Genomic DNA, 18324 nt, shown 5'->3' with positions numbered 1-18324 from the left:
AAATTTAGTTTTAGTCTATTATTATTACTTATATTTAATTAGTTATTATTATTTAAAGTTACTTTTTCTAACTTTAGGGTAGTAGCTCTTTTTTTTTTGGCCTCACTTTTGTAACGCTACTGTACGTGATAATATCGCGGCTTTCTAAGTTCCACCATTCTCATCTGGTATCTCGTGGCATTTGTCATATCGAGTCTGACCGAAGGGTTAGCTATCGAGTTTGCCAATTATCATGGCAACTTGAGCGAAACCTTTGTTGACAGGATATATGCCATCTTCTCGATGCCAGTTTGAGCCCAGCGACTGTCGTTGAGGGCCAGACAAATCAGTGCCTGTAATACGTGGGAGTTTGAAGCACTCCGCCGTTTATCACCCCCTTCGGTCTTCTTGCTCATGGGCCGCGGTCACGAACCAAGTTAGAGAAATAAGATGCTGAAAGAATTCGGCTCAATGACAAGTAGTATTTTCTGTCTTGTGGAGATGCTGAGTGATGCTCGAGGTGCGGCCGCTAACAAAGCAGCTGTCGCGAGCATCTCGGCTTGCGCAGCCCCGTCTGAGGAAATAAATGTATGTATTGAGCTTTACACCCTTCATTAGGTTCAAAGGTGCACCGCGATTCTTGACGCATCTTTATTCGACCGAGTGCGATACTTTGTCCGTAGTAATTTGATATGAAGTTTCTGACTATTGTCGCTGCCTTTGTTGGTGTCGCAAGGGCTGCGCCGCTGATTGCCATCCATGACGGCTCTGATGTCACTGTCGTCTAGCCCTTGATTATCGAAACCCAGGGCCATTCTGGAAATGTAAGCTGCAAAGTCTCTGCACCCAACTGAGCTGGGCCCAACTGAGATGGGCGGTGATAGCCCGGGCTTGTAGAAGCCCTCGGCTGCGGATACCTGGGGATGCAACGGCGGACCCTTTGATGATTGTGACAATAGTGTTCACATGGCCGCTGTTGCACGTATCTGCGCTGGCTTCTCCGCACTACTTTGCTTCTCCCTGGTGGCAACGTATAGCCTAGCGTTCCTGCTAGCTCTTATTTTACCGCGGATCCCACGGATCACCACAGCCGCCTTGTACACAAGCATGAGGTTAATGGCCGAGGCTATGCGTCTATGCTTTTTACTACGACGATGTAAATGCTGGCAATAAACGAGTCTGGGACTGTATCATCCTGCCGACCAAAGATGCTCACAATCTACGTTGGCAGTTACTCAGCCTGAACATACGAGTTGGCGCTTCTATCAAGATTCCCAGCGGGCAGAATAGTACATGTTATTTCCATATATTAAACAGCTTTAATTGTCTGTACCCCCTGCATGGAAGGCTGAATCTGTTGAGACTTTCGATAGGATCGTGTCAGTCAAACCTTTCTTGTGAGTGACTGTAAAAAGGGGTTGTGGGGAAGTTAATGGCGGCTGCGTAGCTAAGCTGCGACCGTAGAAACTCGAGTGGCGCTGATATCTTACAAAAAGAAAATATGACGTGTGGGATGGCGGGATAGCCATTATTAATAATTCTTCTATGGTAGTCTCCGCCGAAAAGAACCTACCAGCGCCTAGCGGCGGACGGAGTATGGCAATCATTATTAGTAATGAGCTTTGAAGTGTGCCAAGACGCATCGATATATTTTCTCGAGCTTCATCTTCAATCTTTTTTCTTTCTTTTTTTTCTTTTCGTTACCCATCTTGAAACATCTATTCAAAATGACAGCCTTCAACATCAAAGTTGTCTCCGACACTGTGTGCCCGTGGTGCTTTGTTGGCCACCGACAACTGGAGCAAGCCATCAAGCTCTGGCACAAGAAGCACCCGGATTCCAAGGACACCTTCAATGTCGAATTTTTTCCCTACCAACTCATGCCGGAGTTTCCGCGAGGATCCGGCCAGAGCACGGACAAGGAGACACTTTACAACGCGAAATTTGGCGCCGTGCAAAGACAGCAAATCAGCCAGAGGCTCACAGCTATCGGCGCACCTCTCGGCATCAACTTTCGCTGGGGCGGCAACGTCGGCAACACGCGCGACTCTCATCGATTGATTGAATTGGCCAAAAAACATGGCAGCAAAGTTCAGCAAAAAACCGTTGACGGTATTTTCTCGGCCTACTTTGAGAAAGAGCAGGACATCACTATGCACGAGGTCCTCGGTGAGATTGCCAAGTCGGCAGGCATTCCGGAAGGTGATTTCAGAAAGGCCATTGTGGAAAGTGACGAGTATGGTGCCCAAATCGACAAATCTGTTGCGGAGGCGAGGGCAAATAGCGTCCAGGGCGTTCCTGACTTTACTATCCAGGACAAGTTCAAGTTGTCTGGGGCGAGAGACGCAGAGGCCTTTATTTCGCTGCTGGAAAGAGTCAAGCAAATGAATTAATAAAGAAAATTGATAGTTTTAGCCCTACCTATTAATAAATAACCTCCCGAATCAAATCACGAGACATTGTGAGTTGTCGTTCCCGGAGTTATCGTGTTGGAACGGCTGAAGGGAATGCCCGCCGCCCGCGAACACGCAAAACCTTCTCCCAAAGTAGTTTCTCGGCGAACCCAGGTACATAGAACAGTATGCCTAGCTCCTGGCTGGTCCACCAACTAGCTCTGTCCATGTTTCCAGAGCCCAGCAGCAGATAGCTGTCGTCGACCATTGTCATTTTAAAATGGCTCACAACGGGCTCGTCTGATTGATCCTCTCGCTCGAGACGATGTTGATAGTAGTATATTTCCAGCTTTCCGAGCGGATGGAGCTGAGCCTCAAGGTCAGCTCCGGCTTGGCGACTACGAACGCTGGCCATTCTTGTATACGTTTTCATCAATCCGTTCATACAACGGCTGGTGGTGGTGCCACAGGTGGCGAGCTGCTCGATAAGCATCATAGATTGATTGGTTCTGATTTCAACGGACACGCCCCGTTCAAGTGCGGAGACTATGGCTTTGATCACAGGCTTTGATGTGACGTTTGGTGTTATCAACACGATGCTGCTTTGCGCGTTCGCGAACAAGGTTAGAAGCGCGGCGTTTAATGGTGTCATTGGAGGGTTCGGCTTCCTGAGAAACGGAATCCAGCTGAAACCAGGATTCCGGTGATGAGATGAAGGCAGAAGAATCGTCGGGATGGGCGATCCTGGGGTTAGCCTCACTGCCTGCGTCGGCGACATATCATCGACAGAAGCAACGAGGGACGCATTGGTATCGCCGCTGCGAGAACCAGTTGCGGGCCGCTCCGTTCCTGTATCTGGATATTGTGGATAATGTATCGATGCCATGTTAGATTGGCTTGTGCCCAAGCCCCAAACGCGCTCATGAAAGGAGAGTAAAGACTGTACGGCACCACCGTGTAAATGAATGCAGCCCTCGAACCACTTCTCCCAACTGACATTGCAACTTGGTACCCAAGCCTCAGCCTCATCTACAATGAGGTACTTTGGATGCATGACGCTGAGAGGTGTGAAAAAGAGTGTTTTGACAGTCAATTCTATTGACCCGCTCTGCAGTGTCTGCTGGTCCGGCAGCTTCAGCGCTTTCCATTCAGAGGGCGAATACACGTAGCCATTTCTCGATGATGTATGAAATAGCTTTTGAAACAGTCCGCGAGAAGAGAAGCCAATGGTAATGTGAAGCGTGGGCAGGCCGCTCTGGCTAGCACGCGACGCCGCCAGCTCAAAGAGCGTGGCGCGGATCGAGTTGGCCGTAGGAGAGTCTGCCCAAAAGCAAGTGACCAAGTGAACCGAATGCTTGGCATTGCGAATGGCTGGTAAGAGAGCGCGCTCGTAAATGGTGTGTCCAGTGCCAACGTAGAGGTCTGTCGGTATGCTGGTGGTGATGAGAGAATCAATTGTGGCTGAATTGTACGCAGGAAAGTCATCGGCCTGCTCCTGTTCATGCGCGCCGATGCGTTTTCGCCAAGGTTCGAGAAAGGACGCAGGAAAGCCTGACGCCATTGCGCCTTGAGTAGACAATTGTGGTGAGAGGACAGATTAAGAAGGACGACACCCTGGATTGTGCCACGACGAAGAGCACCCAGGTATCGTGTGTCTGTAGCGCTTGTTCCCTATAATACAGGGCTTGATAACTACAATACAGGGGAGTCATCAACTTGAATCCACCGACCAACTACCCGCTGTAGGCCCCAGAAAACGCGGAAGCGGCTGCGCCTCCTCGTGGTCCCTCACCGCCCTGTCTACCTTGCCTAGGTAATTATTCGCTCTTGGCAGAAAGCTGTCCCTGGTGATGCCCCTCAGAAGTCGTCGCCACGATTCGTCACCAATCTGCGCCGACTAGCCGACTTAACAGTCGTCATCAAAATGCTCTCTGGCGTGTTAATATTCAATCAAAAAGGTGAAAATCTCATCTTCCGCGCCTTCCGCAATGACTGCCGACCGCGCCTCGCGGATGTCTTTCGCATCCAAGTCATATCGAATGCTCAGGTCCGCTCCCCTATCTTGACACTTGGCAGCACAACATTTAGCCATGTCAAGCACGAGAATATCTACCTCGTGGCAATCACAAAGAGCAATGCCAATGCTGCGCTGGTATTTGAATTTTTGTACCGCTTGATACAGTTAGGCAAAGGCTACTTTGGCAAGTTTGATGAGGAGGCTGTCAAGAACAACTTTGTCTTGGTGTACGAACTATTAGACGGTAAGCAGGAGTAGCAGCAGAGGCAATTACCGCATTACAAGCTGACGACTCTAGAAATAATTGACTTTGGCTACCCACAAAACACCGAAACCGACACGCTGAAGATGTACATTACCACAGAAGGCGTCAAATCCGAGTCGCGACCAGAAGACACATCCAAGATTACGATGCAAGCCACGGGCGCCTTGTCATGGCGCAAAGCCGACGTACGATACCGAAAAAACGAAGCCTTTGTCGATGTTATCGAAGATGTCAATCTGCTCATGTCAGCGACTGGCGCTGTCCTGAGAGCCGACGTCACGGGCCAAATTATCATGCGAGCGTACCTTTCCGGCACACCTGAATGCAAATTCGGCCTGAATGACCGACTCCTTCTCGACAGTGATGGGTTAAAGTCTCTAGAGAGTGGAAACAAGCTCGGATCCAAAGCAACAAAGGCAGCAGCAGGCAGTGTCACCTTGGAAGACTGCCAATTTCACCAATGCGTTCGATTGGGCAAGTTTGACAGCGACAGAATCATTAGTTTTGTCCCTCCCGATGGCGAGTTTGAGCTCATGAAATACCGCGCGACGGAAAACGTCAATTTGCCTTTCAAGGTCCACGCAATCGTGAACGAAATTGGCCGCTCAAAGGTAGAATACAGCATTGGCGTCAAGGCCAATTTTGGGCCCAAGCTGTTTGCAACGAATGTCATTGTCCGCATACCAACGCCGCTCAACACTGCCAAGATAATAGAACGATGCACCCAGGGCAAGGCCAAGTATGAGCCAAGCGAAAACTGTATTGTTTGGAAGATTGCCCGCTTCACCGGCCAGAGTGAATACGTATTGAGCGCCGAGGCCATACTCACGAGCATGACGAATCAAAGGGCTTGGAGTCGGCCGCCTCTGAGTCTAAACTTTAGCTTGCTCATGTTTACAAGTTCAGGCTTGCTTGTACGGTACTTGAAGGTGTTTGAAAAGAGTAATTATTCCAGCGTCAAATGGGTCAGATACATGACGCGGGCAGGCTCATACGAAATACGGTACGCCCACAACTCATTCATGCTGACAAATTCTAATTTTGAACCAGATTTTAATGAACGGAAATAAAAATGACACACAGTGAGGGAGGGCTTGATGCCTGCTGCAATTCTACAAGCATAAAGATACGCCCCATTCGGAAGCCCGGCTGTCGCCTGTGCTACAATCGGGCATTTTGCCCATGAGGGCAGGTTCTTTGTATCTGTTTCAGGCTTGCCGGATCACAAGCCCATGCTACACATGAAGTCTCACTGATTCAGAGACGTTCTCAGCGACAGCATGGACAAGATATATACTCAATTCAATATTCTGGCAAGCACCTGGCCTTGAATCAAGATGAAGGATAGATATTTCTTGCCTATGATTGAAGTTCCACCGTTTGTGTGGTTTCCTCTTCCTCTTTTTGAAGAACAGCCACGTCTGTGACGGCGGCGTCGATTCGTGGGCCGGCGTAGTTTTTACGCCCATCAACAATCCATTGAAAAATTGAGATTGCGAGAATAATGGCAAACGCAACAATGCAATAATCTGAAGCTACAGTCAGCGCTCGTGTACAGCTGTTGGCAGAGACGCACATACTCATATTGCTGCCTGTAACGTGTCGTTGGGGAGGGAAAACAAAAAGAACGGTAGTGATGGCGATGTATGACAGTGCAATGATGTCGCAAGTCCACCCCAGCCACATTGGTAGCTTCCAATCGCGGTCAGGAAGTGTCTTTCTTCCCTGGAGGCAGTTGACGGCGATTGGCATGGCGTACGAGAGGTCAAGGGTGACAACAGCCGCCGAGATGATGGCGTTGAATGCGCTACAATTTGGATGAAACGTCAGTGTGAGTTTACCTGATAGCCGGACGCCGGGTACAACTCACTTTGTAGACGCAATGTTGATGACGCCGAAAATGGCAACCACAACAGACGTCAACAAAAGAGCATTCAGAGGCAAGCCCAAGCGCGGATGGACTCGGGCCAGGAATTTGGAAGCAGGAAGACCTCCATCTCGTGCAAATGCAAAGATCATTCGACTGCTGGTTGTCATGACAGAAATGGTGGCAAAGGCCAGACAGACCAGCGGAAACATGAGGAGGCAGATGGCCCCCGCAGTGCTTTTGGTGGCGTTGATCAGGATCTGGAGAAGGGGCCCTGCGCTCGATTCGATGACTTGCTGAATGTCTCCTGCGACGAAGAGTAGGACGACGAGGAAGATGGAGCCAGTGGAAATGCCAATACCGATGCAGCCGACCATGATCCTTGGACCCTTTTTGGAAGGCTGAGGTATTTCTAGCTTTGTTTTAGTATGAGTTGAGTAGGCAAATCAGGTATTTACGCACCCTCAATCATATGTGCAACAGAGTCCTTGTAACACGATTAGCTTCCCATGTGCGATTAAGGCTTGATTTACTTACAAAAGCTGTGAGACCAAGACCACCTTGAAGCAGCTGAAGAAGAGTTAGTCAATGGCGCGGATAAGTTCAAATTTTTTTTTTCAAATCCATCTTCTTACCCCGAGAAGCCAAGCCACGCCGTCTGGCCATCCTGTTTTATTGATAAACTCGGTAAAGACGAATTTACCAGAGTTATAGTTTGGCGACGCACAAGCCAGTGCTGTAATGGACACGACGGCGAACCCTCCCAGTGACCAAAATAAAGCACCCTTGTATATCCTGGGCAGAACAGAGTTCATAAATGCGTTGAGGAGGAACGCAATGAGTGTGAAGCCAATGTATACCAGAAATTGCTGCCAATTTGTGACTTGATAGCCCTGCGTCATTCAGATCAGAGACGTGCATGAGTGTGTAACAAGGGTAAAAAGGACTCACCGACTTGGCATACACGACACCCACGATCAATTGACTAGACAAAAGTGCGTTGGTAGCAACGAGAGCGACCTAAAAGCACGGTCAGCATGGCCGAAGAGCCTCTCACGTCGAGTCGACGGCATCCTCACCCATCCTACGACGTTGACCCAGCCGGTTACCCATGACAGAATGGGGACCCATTCTGGCCAAGAAACTATAATTAGCTGTTAGCTAGCGCCTGGAGAGAGATGTTGCCGAATCTGAATCAACATACTAGCTGCTGCATGTGTCAGTTGAAACTGTGCTTTTGCGGGTGTTTTTTCCCAAGGTGTGTGTGTGTGTGTGTGTGTGTGTGTGTGTAACTGACCTGCGACCCAATGGTATTGGCCACCAGCGCTAGAAGATGCGGTTAGCCGGAAGTGCAGATACGAGACTTGCGCGAGGAGGGGGGGGGAGGGGAGCTACGCACGTTGGGTATGCAGACAGAAATTCCGCTAATGATGTTGCAATACACAGATTGCAGACACCCGCAGTTACCAGGCCTTTGAGAGTTTTTCCCGAGTTAGAAGGATATAAGTCGCTTCCGTTGACGTGGCTACTCAGTACAGCACTCACCCCACACAATACTGGTGCTCCCACCAGAAGACAGGCTGACGCTAAGGCTGGCGGAAAGTGCTGTCCAGGACTAGTGATCGAGTGCCACGTCAGTCGAAATGGGCTTTTCGATGACGAGGCATGCCCATCGATCGTTCTATTGACTGGGTATATCGTGCAGCAACATGACATGGGAAAAAAGATGCCAGACTCACATTCAACACGGCAAAGGCCAGCCCCAACATGGAACTAAATGGTTCGCAAGTGACCGTCCCTGGTCAGTTTTCTGAATCATGATGAGCTGTGGGGGATAAAATTTACAGCATGGAGAAATTGCGATTCAGCTCAGCCTTGTGGCCCATGGCCGCGAGCTGGGCGTCATCTTCCTGTATACTCGACTTGCGCATGACGTTTCTTTTGCCGATAAATTTGCTTGCAGTACACTGCCTTTTTTTGAGGTAGCAGTAATGAAAAGAACTGTGAGATGGGAAAAGGTTTGGCCACGCTTACTTTGAGGAGGGGTTTGGTTTTTTTCTTTATGATGGCCTTGCCCCGTTCAATACATGCAGGCGGACGAGGCTCCGTAGTAATAATCTGGGGTCAAAGCCGGCGCCTTACCGACATGGACGATGAGAGGATGCATAAACTTGGGGGCTTGGGGCGGGAAGCGGAGCCCCTCAAAGCCCGCACCGAATTCTTGGGAGATGATGAAAAAGCCGACGGCAGTTATAGATCCCGGCCTAGGAAACCAGTTCCGTCCTTTAGTTCTTGGGGGTGGCTGATAAAAAACAGCGCCTTACACTACAGATGGGCTGCCCCATTCTCACGCATCTAGCCAAGCTTTGATAAACTTGCACACGTGCAAAGTTTCGACGAAAGCATATATATTTTTTTAGAGTATATATTAAAGGCCAATATGACATTTTAGTTCATCGTACTCCGTAGACTAGTCAGTGATGACTAGCATAGCATAGCTTTATTAGTAGTCTCAGCTTGGCAAAGTGATATAAGACAATTGCCGCCCCGCCGATAAGCTGCAGGTCTTTGAGCGACGGTCCTTGGGAGCAGCCACATCTCTGTGTACATGATCTATCTCCCCCCGCCTGCAGCTGAGCACTATCGACTAATTTAATACGGGATCCGCGGGCAGATTCTGTGAACAATCTCTCATCAATCGGAGCTGGATTGGCAGCCCGCGGACACCGTCACCGAGCTATATATCCGTAGAGCCCTGGTGAATCATATGAAGTGGTGTGGAGGAATCAGATTGTCTTGGGCGTCGAAAAAAAAGACTGAGTTAGCATTTCAATTTTACTGCCTCGGAAACTTCAAAATGCCCCGTCTTCGTCAGATTGCTACGGCCGGAGTGGCAGCCAGCCTGGCAATCCCAGCAGCCGGTCTTGTAGCAAGAAATGCGACTGGTGATGGAATCTGCACAAAAACAACGGTTGCTATTTTGTGAGAAACCTTGTACAAAAACGTCACAGTAGCCTACGCCTACTAATGAATGACTTTTCCCAGGGGTGGTGGCATGGCGGGCATTTCTGCTGCGGTAGGCTGACCTCGAACCCGTTTTCAGTTTGCGGAATGCGCTAATAGTGCGAGAATAGCAAGCACTCACGAACAATTCAATCAGCGACTTTCTGATTCTCGAATACAATGATTACATTGGTGGTCGCGCCCAGCATACAACTTTTGGCAAACAGGAAGACGGTTCGCCGTATACTGTTGAGCTCGGCGCTAATTGGGTGAGTCGAGATAATACTGGTTACCGGGCCGTCGCTGATATTTTACTGACTTGTCATGGTAACTAGATTCAAGGCCTTGGCCAATCTGGTGGACCCGGTATGTCGCAGGAAACACCACAAAAAAAAAAAAGGAAAAACTACAGATAAATACGCAAAGCTGACTTGACATGCATCAGAGAATCCCATTTGGACCCTTGTAAGCCAAACGAGTTGACGAGTGTTGTTGCAAAAGTCCTACCTACACCACATTCACTTACACCATTTAATTACAGGCTAAAAAGTACGGACTCAAAAACACCTTTTCCAACTACAGCTCGATTCTCACCTACAACGAGACTGGACCTTCAGATTATACGCATCTACTAGACGAGTACAACGAAGCCTACGAAAAGGCTTCAGCCAATGCGGGACGTCTGCTCGCCGAGAATCTGCAAGATCAGACAGCCCGTGCGGGGCTGGCATTAGCCGGATGGAACCCCAAACACAGCGACATGGCCGCTCAGGCGGTTGAATGGTGGAACTGGGGTAAGTAACAAGCTTGCAAGTGTTGTTGTTGTTGACGACTTGTCCAACTGGCTTACTTTGCTAAACTAATTTTTTTTTCTTTTTTTTTTGGCGCAACACAGATTGGGAGAGTGCCGTTTCACCGGAGCAATCGTCTTTAATCTTTGGTGTAGCAGGAACGAACCTGTCCATGAATCAATTCAGCAATGAGAATAACCTCGTCATCGACTCGCGCGGCTACAACTACATCATCCGACAAGAAGCCTCTACCTTTTTAAAGGACAACGATGCTCGACTTCGCCTAAACAATCACATTACAGACATTCACTATTCCGATGATGGCGTTACGATTTACAGTGATGATGGTAGCTGCGTATCGGCGGCGTACGCCATCTGCACCTTTTCGGTCGGGGTGCTTCAAAACGACGTCGTGACCTTTACGCCCGAGCTGCCCGAGTGGAAGCGCACCTCGATCCAGAAATTCACCATGGGCACCTACACCAAAATCTTTATGCAATTCAACGAAACCTTTTGGCCGCAGGATACACAATATTTCCTGTATGCTTCGCCGACCAGGCGCGGCTGGTATCCCGTCTTCCAGTCGCTCTCGACCGAGGGCTTCATGCCGGGTTCCAACATCCTCTTCGTCACCGTTGTGGCGGGCGGCTCGTACCGCGTCGAGCAGCAGACGGACGAGGAGACAAAGGCAGAAATCATGCAGGTGCTGCGCGACATGTACCCCGACACGACCGTCCCGGAGCCGACCGCATTCATGTACCCGCGGTGGACCAAGACCCCGTGGGCCTACGGAAGCTACTCGAACTGGCCTGCAGGTACTACGCTCGAGATGCACCAGAACCTGCGCGCCAACGCCGGCCGTCTCTGGTTCGCCGGCGAGGCCACCAGCGCAGAGTACTATGGCTTCCTGCACGGCGCCTGGTTCGAGGGGCGCGAAGCCGGCTACCAGATTGCCTCGGTCATGCAGAATAAGTGCGTAGAGGTGTACAATGATGGTACGCAGTTTTGCGGCGAGACGCGTCCGCATTATGAAAAGCTGCACGGGACGTCGCCGCTGCAAAACTACAATGTCCTGAATGGCTGGGCGACGAGCAGCTTCTATTCCAGTGCTGCTGCTGCTGCTGCTGCCAAGGACGCAGAGTGATGATAGTTGGCCAAGTCAAGTGCCGAAGGAGGGGGGGGGGAGGGGGGTGTCAGCATACGCGTGATACAAGGCCGTCTGCGACTTGAGTTGTGGCTTTCTTTTACTTTCTTTTTTCTTTTTTTTTTAACGGATTAGCGTAATAACAAACGTTCCTCTGTATCCGTATCTTTTTTGGCCTCGAATGTTGAATGGTTCAAAAGAGCGTGCAGAATCAAGTGTACACACCTGTCACAGATGTCTCAGCCGCCGCGCTCCCCCCCCACCCCCCGGGTTCCCACACACTTTTTTTTCCCAAGCATTCGGAACGGAGGAAATGACAGCAGCTCCTGATCGCACATGTACAATTTTTTTTTTTCATTCTTTCCTTATCGTTGTGTTGCGTGACAGACCGAGGATCCCGGGGATACAGCGCAGTTTTACCAGCATCTGAGTGGGCAATCCAAGGGAGGCGCATGCACAAAGAGAGCCCCAGCACCGAAAATCTTCGCAAACTTGGACACGGCAAAAGGAGCATATTCGTTGTTCGTCACCCGATGCTTCTTCCTCCATCCGAAACAATTTTTTTTTTTTACCCCCCTCGCGTCATAAAAATTTGCCCATCGTAGAAAAAAGTACGAGCTAAAAAATCCAACCAGGTACCCAGATCCCTGGTTTTTTTTGCTTCGGGTCCGAGAGTTGGCGCAAAACGGGGCGCGCCTCGGACAAAAAAAAAAACAAGACGCCCGCCCGCCCACCCCTTTGGTCCGCCGCCGCCACCTCCGACCCAGCTTCCTGGGACCTGTGTCGCGTTTCACGGCATCAAAAAAATTCCACCCCATTTTTCGTCGTAAAATAGATGCACACTGTGAATAGTAATCTTTTCTCAACAAGTTTCTTTTGATTTCATCACTAGACTATTAGAAGCTAGACATTTTCTTTTTTACACCAAACTAATCGCAGTCAGATATGACCACCCTTTTCATGGACGGGGTCTACACGGGTAGCCGCAGATGGGTGTATATAAGTCATCTCTCATACCTTTACCACTAGCCTTGTACTCGAGAAAAGTTGTTTTGAATCAGCATAACGCACCTACACACTACCTAGGGCCTTATTCTCTACATCCTTTTTCCCTTTTCAAATAAACCTTCTCACCACCCATCATGTGCCGTGGACACCCCAAACATCATCGCTGTGCCCATACCAGCGTATCTTGGTACTATTGTCCTTCTGCGTACCTTGATATGGGGACCGGTGCCGTCAGTCCTTGTGGAAACCCAATCATGAACGATTCACAGCCGACAAAGGCCGCCTGCCCGCTCCAGCATTGCCGGTTTTCCACCAAGGGTAGCAGCTGGGTGTGCTGTCAATGCAATCAAGGCCCGAACACGCAGGGCTGGTGCACACAAAAACTCACTACTCAACAAATTGGACTTGATTCCCGTGCCAGCGGTCAGCTTCAAATGACGTGCGATCATGGCTGCTGTGAGAACTGCACTGGACTCAGTATGTTACACCTTTTGCCCACAAACTATAGAGACCCTTGCGCTAATAACGGAGCAAAAAAAATAAAAGGCCCAGACGGGACTTTTGCGACTTCATGGTCAGCAAATTCTTCTTCTTCCTACGACAGTGCAAGCTCCCCATCAAGCTCTTCCGATGGAACAAACATGTGGGTATCTTCACCGCCGTCTTCCAACGCACTTTCCGACTCGGGCTCAGACCATGGAAGAACCAAACACAGCAGTCGGGGCAAGAAGCACCCAACCAAGAAGCCCAGCTCAAGAAGGCACTGAAATTGCTTTACCCACAATGTGTTACTATATACTATTGCTTTATTTGTATCTATTGATCGTTCGCTGTACTTATTCTGTACTTGTCTGTACTTAGCTATCGTGTCTTTTATTTATTTCAAGATACTTTCCCTGATCTGAGCATGGGGTTCGCAGTCGAATACTCGGATATAAATTTGTCAAGTTCTGTTTCTACCTAGTATAAAATGTTCTAGAGTACATAGCGAAAAGATGGCCCGTAATTCTCCTCACCTTCTGCATTCTCAGCATCTTCGACCGTCGGACATTTTTCCGCCAACTTGCGGTTCTCCCACATCAGTAACAACCGAAGACACAATGCCAAGAGTGCAGTAAACCCCATAAACGCAGCACAGATTGCGTGGCCTTTTGTATAATGAGGCCTCTCGCTCTTTGGATACAAGCGAGTCCCCAGTAGCGGACCACATTGCCCGACAAGATTCAACAGCACGATGCCGGCTCCACGGCGCTCATCGTTGCCTTGATTACTCAGAACCCATGGCAAAATATTCGCAATGGTCGGAAAGAGACCAACTGCCGCAAGGTAAACTCCACCATAGCGCACTGAACTGCTGCTGGCCGCTGCAAGCATAATGTATCCTGCACTGGCAATGAGGGCCAGGGTGATGACCGTCACTCCTCTTTGCTGTGTGCGATCGGCAATAAACGTGGAGGCAATAGTGACAAGGAAAGATATGAAATACGGCGGAGCTGACAATCCTTGCGCATCCAGCCCAGAGTATCCTGTTACGTATTAGAAAAGCTCAGCCAAATAGTGCGTAAATCGAGACGTACCCAAGTCCTCCAAAATGGTTGGCAGGAACACAGGCAGGGACGCGTAGGAAACGTTGCACGAAAAATACATGACCGCCGTTAACCAAGCCTTCAAATCAAGAAAAGTCGAAAAAGTCTGTTCCCAGCTGAATTTACCCACACGAGGCCCCTTGCCTGCTTGCCGAACCCCTCGCGCCAGCGCCACTCTCTTTTCATCTTCATCAAGAAACCAAGCATCATGCGGGGAGCTAGGCATGGCAAAGTATGTCACCACCGACATGATCAACACCGGTATTCCTTCGACGAGAAAGAGTAATCTCCAATTGGCCAGGTGAGAATGACCGGAAGTGATTGCATACGCCAACGCGCCGGCAAAGCAGGTGGCGAGCGGTGCGGCGGAGAAGAATATACCGATGCGCAGTCCGATTTCCCGACGAAGGTAAAAGAATGAAAGCAAGTAGATGGTTCCGGGACCATAGCCAGCCTCAAAAGTTGCCAGCAATGCACGGCAAACCATCATGCCTGCAAATGACTGAGTTGCGGCTTGTGCAGTAGCAGCGATGCCCCAGCCCAGAACAAGAATGGGAACCCAAGTTCGAGGCGATATGACTTTGTACATAAAGGTCAGCGGCTCAGCGATGATGTAGAAGATGTAGAATATGGTCAAGAGCCACTGGTATTGGCCGCTGCTCAGCGACAAGTCCTTGTCCATCCCGGCGACTCGTGCATTGCTTCATTCAAGGGGGCAGATTAGCAAAGCAGGACCAGTTGATGAGAGCATCGGTTGCAACGCACCCAATGTTTGAGCGATCCAAGAAAGCAAGAAGGACTGATATGTGGGCATAATTAGCAACGTCAATGAATATGATGCTTGAATATGCAGGGGACTTACAGAGAAACCATAGAAGTGACAGGAAGTTCCTGTCCAGTTTTCTGACGACCCTGAGCTCGAGGGCCGCAGCATCCGAGTCCGCCACTGGGGCCGCTTCGGCCACGCTCAAGTCATCGTGCGATTTGACAGACATGTCGTAGAGAGAACTGTTAATTCAAAAGCCTTGTGAGTATACTCTCTAGACTTGTCTGGTGCAAGGAATTGAAATACTCACGCCCCAAGTGCGCTTTGAGGGGATATTGCCTGGTCTCGGACGATTGACAGCGCACAGACCTAGTATGCTCGTACCCAGCACAATCTGATGCAGTGTTGCTTCGACTCGCAAAACTCCAATTCAATACCCCAGTGTCGTGGTCGCTATATTCTAGGCCAGTATTTGGACTTGAATGCCAAATCTGTATCTGGGTGAGCAAGGGCGCCACTTGACCACGCCAAGGCGGCAACTGGCTTTCGGGAGAGGCTGCGAGGCGTCTGATGGAACTCTGTACTCAAGCCACAGCCGAAGTCGGCAGCTCATGACAGTTCTGTGTGTCAAAGCGGCTAGCGCAGTTGTAGTAAACGAGCACCAGCAACACGTAATTTGATGGATTGATCCGAGAGGCGGGCAAAGCGGGCACACGCTGGGGGAAGTGGGATGAAGCTTGCTCCACAGCGAGCAGCCAAATACTGGGTAATTTGGCGATTGCGGGGAAGTGGTCAAAACAAATGCCTCCTTTTATTTTTCATTTTTCATTTTTTCTTTTTTGAATCTTTCATTTGAGATGGATGCATATTTACTCTCCAACATCCATTGGCCACCTTTCAAACCTTTTCCGCCCCAGCTTTAGACTGCAGCTCAGAGAGCAGCGAGACAAAGCTAGCCTCTCCGTGCCCTGCAAGCTGTTTAAACACGGGAAGCTGCTCACGAATCCATTCAGCTTCCTCTCCTGCCACGGGAATCGTGAATCCAGCCTCGCGTGCCGTGACAATCGGCAGCATTCCAATCGCGTGAAGCCTAGTCTCTGGATCCTCCACCAAGTAAGGATGTTCTGACGTCTTTGCACCCTTGCCGACAACGTCGTACCACGCGTCCTCCAACTCCTTGGCAACTTGGTCGAAATCTGCCTTGGTGCGGGCTGCCGAAGTGCGCACATATGAAATGATGACATTTGACGTCCTGGTCTCCCGCACCCCAGCTATAAAGAGATTGCCCTGTGCAAGGACTTCTTTAACGAAGCGCACGTTGACAAACATGGTTGGTGTATTGAATGTCGTGGCATGAATCTTCGTAATGGCTTGGGCCAGGCTTTGACGCTGAGCATCCGTCAATGGGAGGGAGTGATTGACCTCGTAGTATGGCATGATGTCGAAAGTAGTATTGACTGTTTTGTTAGTAGTAAACTTTTTGAGCCAACACAACTGGCGAGGCTTGATTTATATAACCTCTCCACGGCCCGCGTCCCTCTGTTATTACAATGCACCATCTCTCGGCTACATTTTGTCACAAATGTATGGCATCATACTCTCTTGAGCTATGATTTACCTAGGTAACACTATTCTCATCGGAGATGGACTTCAATCAGCAACATGAGTGATCTAGCGAGAATGATTACGCTAACAATGTTAAGCGCCTCGGCACGAATTACGATTAGCCGGAAATCAAACACCTGTCTGCCGCCAAAGAACTGTAACACCATAGCTCTCTGCGTTTACGTATCCCTGACGACTTCCAAAATATTCTCCTGCTATATTCAACTGGCTGACGAAAGTGTTCTCGCAACAACGGTAGCCTCTTTGCACAACCAGTTTGCCGCACCAGTCGCCACAGCAGCACGCCGAAATAGCACACCACCAAACAAGCTACCGACACGAATCTATTTACATTATGCTATAGCCACTTCTGACTATCTATGTGCAGGGAGCTCTGAAAGCGGCAAGGATGCCTGCATTTCCTGCGGCTCGGCTTGTTGCCCGTACCATGCTCTGTTCTGGCCCTGCCCGTCCATTTCCGGCTTCGCTTGCTCATGCAACAAGTTCTGCGCCGCTGCCGCCTGCTTGGCCTTTTGACGACGACGGTGACGAAAGATGACAATGATGCTCGCGGAGCCGACCACGAGTCCCGCCACCACCGAGCCCACGGCGATGCCGGCAATCGCTCCCTTTGAGAGGGACGAGGAGGGGGTGGCACCCGCCTGTCCCGATGCTTGTGACGAGGTACTCGTCGGCGATGGCGTCTTGCTGGTCCGAGGTGCCGACGAGGTGGCCTCGTGTGATGACAAGTCGGATTGTCTAAAGTTGAGCTGGAACATGGGCGCCCACAACGTCGATATCGTGGATGACGAACCATCGGAAATTCTAACAGATACGGTGGCGGGAAACACATACTTTCCCTGAGAAGAAATGCCGTCCGCTCCGCAGACTGCTGTTGTAATAGTCATTTCCTTTGGGGTGGCGTAGCAGGTATTTCCGAATTGATTCCAGTTGGTGCATTCATAGCCACTATTTTGATTTCCCAAGTGGTTAGATGTCAATACATCATATTCAGGAAAGGGGCTGAGGGGGGGAAGCTTATTTTGTGCTTTTGGATCAATGACAAGACGTACGTCGGACAGCAGCCCACAGCAGTCTCTCCCGCGACAAGAGGAAACTGCGTCACCCAGTCTGCACGCTGGCCGAAAATCGCCGTGCAGGCCGTCGTGTACCCGTCAGGGCAGACCAAGCCGGGCGAGTAAAACCCCCACCCGAGCATGGCAGACGACTTGTCCGGGATACCTTCTCTGCGCGGCGGCCAGCAGTTGGCACCGTCCCGGGCCCCGGCAGTGGCATCACAGCGCTCGCCGCGATACGCAATCATGTGGCCCACCCTGTCGGGATAGGCAAACAGCAGCGAGCACGTCGCGGGTGCCGTCCATGTTGTCGTCAACGGGCCGAGTAAATCCAACGACATGGCTTTGCCCAATTGTTTAAATTGGTGGATCTCACAGGAAAGTCCGGTACGCGATTCGTCTGGTTGGAGGAGGAGAAAAAGGGTAATGGCAAAATCAATGGTCCTCCTTCTTCGAGGTGCTCGAGCGAAAGAGTTGAGAGACCAGACGAGGCTGTACACGTGCTCATAACAGGGCGATTAGTGAACATCTCAGTCGGGATGGCTGCGGGCTGCAATAAGCAAATAATGGTAAGCAGAGTCAACAGCTGTGCAAGCTATGGTTGCACATCAGACTCGGCCAGGCTGGGCTCCAGCCTTTTCGTAGTAGGCCTCAGCCACATGATTGTGATTCAGTTATAAAAGGCACTAAATGGTGCACTGCCCCGATGCGCATTCTGGTGAAATGCAAAGGTAAGGCTGCGGAGGCGGAGGAGGAGGAGGAGGAGGAGGAGGAGGAGGAGGAGGAGGAGGAGGAGGAGGAGGGAAGGAAGTAACGAGAGTGGA

At 50.2% G+C, this 18324-nt stretch overlaps 9 protein-coding genes across 9 annotated transcripts; 4 read left to right on the top strand and 5 right to left on the bottom strand.

Annotated features, from left to right (window-relative positions):
* Positions 1-1706: 1706 nt before the first annotated feature.
* On the top strand, positions 1707-2372 carry BBA_10067 (DSBA-like thioredoxin domain protein; the record flags this gene model as incomplete). Its single annotated transcript, XM_008605164.1, has 1 exon — positions 1707-2372. One exon carries the CDS (start codon positions 1707-1709, stop codon positions 2370-2372), a length of 666 nt encoding a protein of 221 aa, XP_008603386.1.
* Positions 2373-2460: 88 nt separating this feature from the next.
* BBA_10066 (uncharacterized protein) lies at positions 2461-3933 on the bottom strand (the record flags this gene model as incomplete). The annotated part of the gene is made up of 1 exon (XM_008605163.1): positions 2461-3933. One exon carries the CDS (start codon positions 3931-3933, stop codon positions 2461-2463), a length of 1473 nt encoding a protein of 490 aa, XP_008603385.1.
* A 363-nt stretch (positions 3934-4296) lies between these two features.
* Positions 4297-5724, top strand: BBA_10065 (adaptor complexes medium subunit family protein; the record flags this gene model as incomplete). The annotated part of the gene is made up of 2 exons (XM_008605162.1): positions 4297-4633; positions 4688-5724. The coding sequence occupies 2 exons, from the start codon at positions 4297-4299 to the stop codon at positions 5722-5724; spliced, it is 1374 nt and encodes a 457-aa protein (XP_008603384.1).
* Positions 5725-6013: 289 nt separating this feature from the next.
* On the bottom strand, positions 6014-8452 carry BBA_10064 (amino acid permease; the record flags this gene model as incomplete). The annotated part of the gene is made up of 11 exons (XM_008605161.1): positions 6014-6183; positions 6235-6461; positions 6525-6933; positions 6984-7008; positions 7059-7091; positions 7157-7414; positions 7473-7541; positions 7601-7665; positions 7819-7912; positions 8261-8294; positions 8367-8452. 11 exons carry the CDS (start codon positions 8450-8452, stop codon positions 6014-6016), a joined length of 1470 nt encoding a protein of 489 aa, XP_008603383.1.
* A 926-nt stretch (positions 8453-9378) lies between these two features.
* BBA_10063 (flavin containing polyamine oxidase, putative) lies at positions 9379-11459 on the top strand (the record flags this gene model as incomplete). Its single annotated transcript, XM_008605160.1, has 7 exons — positions 9379-9503; positions 9567-9597; positions 9656-9793; positions 9860-9890; positions 9970-9989; positions 10066-10318; positions 10420-11459. The coding sequence occupies 7 exons, from the start codon at positions 9379-9381 to the stop codon at positions 11457-11459; spliced, it is 1638 nt and encodes a 545-aa protein (XP_008603382.1).
* Positions 11460-12601: 1142 nt separating this feature from the next.
* BBA_10062 (uncharacterized protein) lies at positions 12602-13234 on the top strand (the record flags this gene model as incomplete). Its single annotated transcript, XM_008605159.1, has 2 exons — positions 12602-12944; positions 13014-13234. The coding sequence occupies 2 exons, from the start codon at positions 12602-12604 to the stop codon at positions 13232-13234; spliced, it is 564 nt and encodes a 187-aa protein (XP_008603381.1).
* A 208-nt stretch (positions 13235-13442) lies between these two features.
* BBA_10061 (MFS transporter, putative) lies at positions 13443-15048 on the bottom strand (the record flags this gene model as incomplete). Its single annotated transcript, XM_008605158.1, has 4 exons — positions 13443-13993; positions 14045-14754; positions 14819-14852; positions 14916-15048. The coding sequence occupies 4 exons, from the start codon at positions 15046-15048 to the stop codon at positions 13443-13445; spliced, it is 1428 nt and encodes a 475-aa protein (XP_008603380.1).
* Positions 15049-15716: 668 nt separating this feature from the next.
* BBA_10060 (uncharacterized protein) lies at positions 15717-16256 on the bottom strand (the record flags this gene model as incomplete). Its single annotated transcript, XM_008605157.1, has 1 exon — positions 15717-16256. One exon carries the CDS (start codon positions 16254-16256, stop codon positions 15717-15719), a length of 540 nt encoding a protein of 179 aa, XP_008603379.1.
* Positions 16257-16645: 389 nt separating this feature from the next.
* Positions 16646-17841, bottom strand: BBA_10059 (p63 related protein; the record flags this gene model as incomplete). Its single annotated transcript, XM_008605156.1, has 3 exons — positions 16646-16754; positions 16872-17393; positions 17498-17841. The coding sequence occupies 3 exons, from the start codon at positions 17839-17841 to the stop codon at positions 16646-16648; spliced, it is 975 nt and encodes a 324-aa protein (XP_008603378.1).
* Positions 17842-18324: the final 483 nt, after the last annotated feature.

Source organism: Beauveria bassiana (genome assembly GCF_000280675.1).
Source record: "Beauveria bassiana ARSEF 2860 unplaced genomic scaffold BBA_S00084, whole genome shotgun sequence".
NCBI classification, from domain to species: Eukaryota; Fungi; Ascomycota; class Sordariomycetes; order Hypocreales; family Cordycipitaceae; genus Beauveria; species Beauveria bassiana.
The sequence above is the reverse complement of the archived record's forward strand: the minus strand, read 5'-3'. Positions and strand labels throughout refer to the sequence as shown.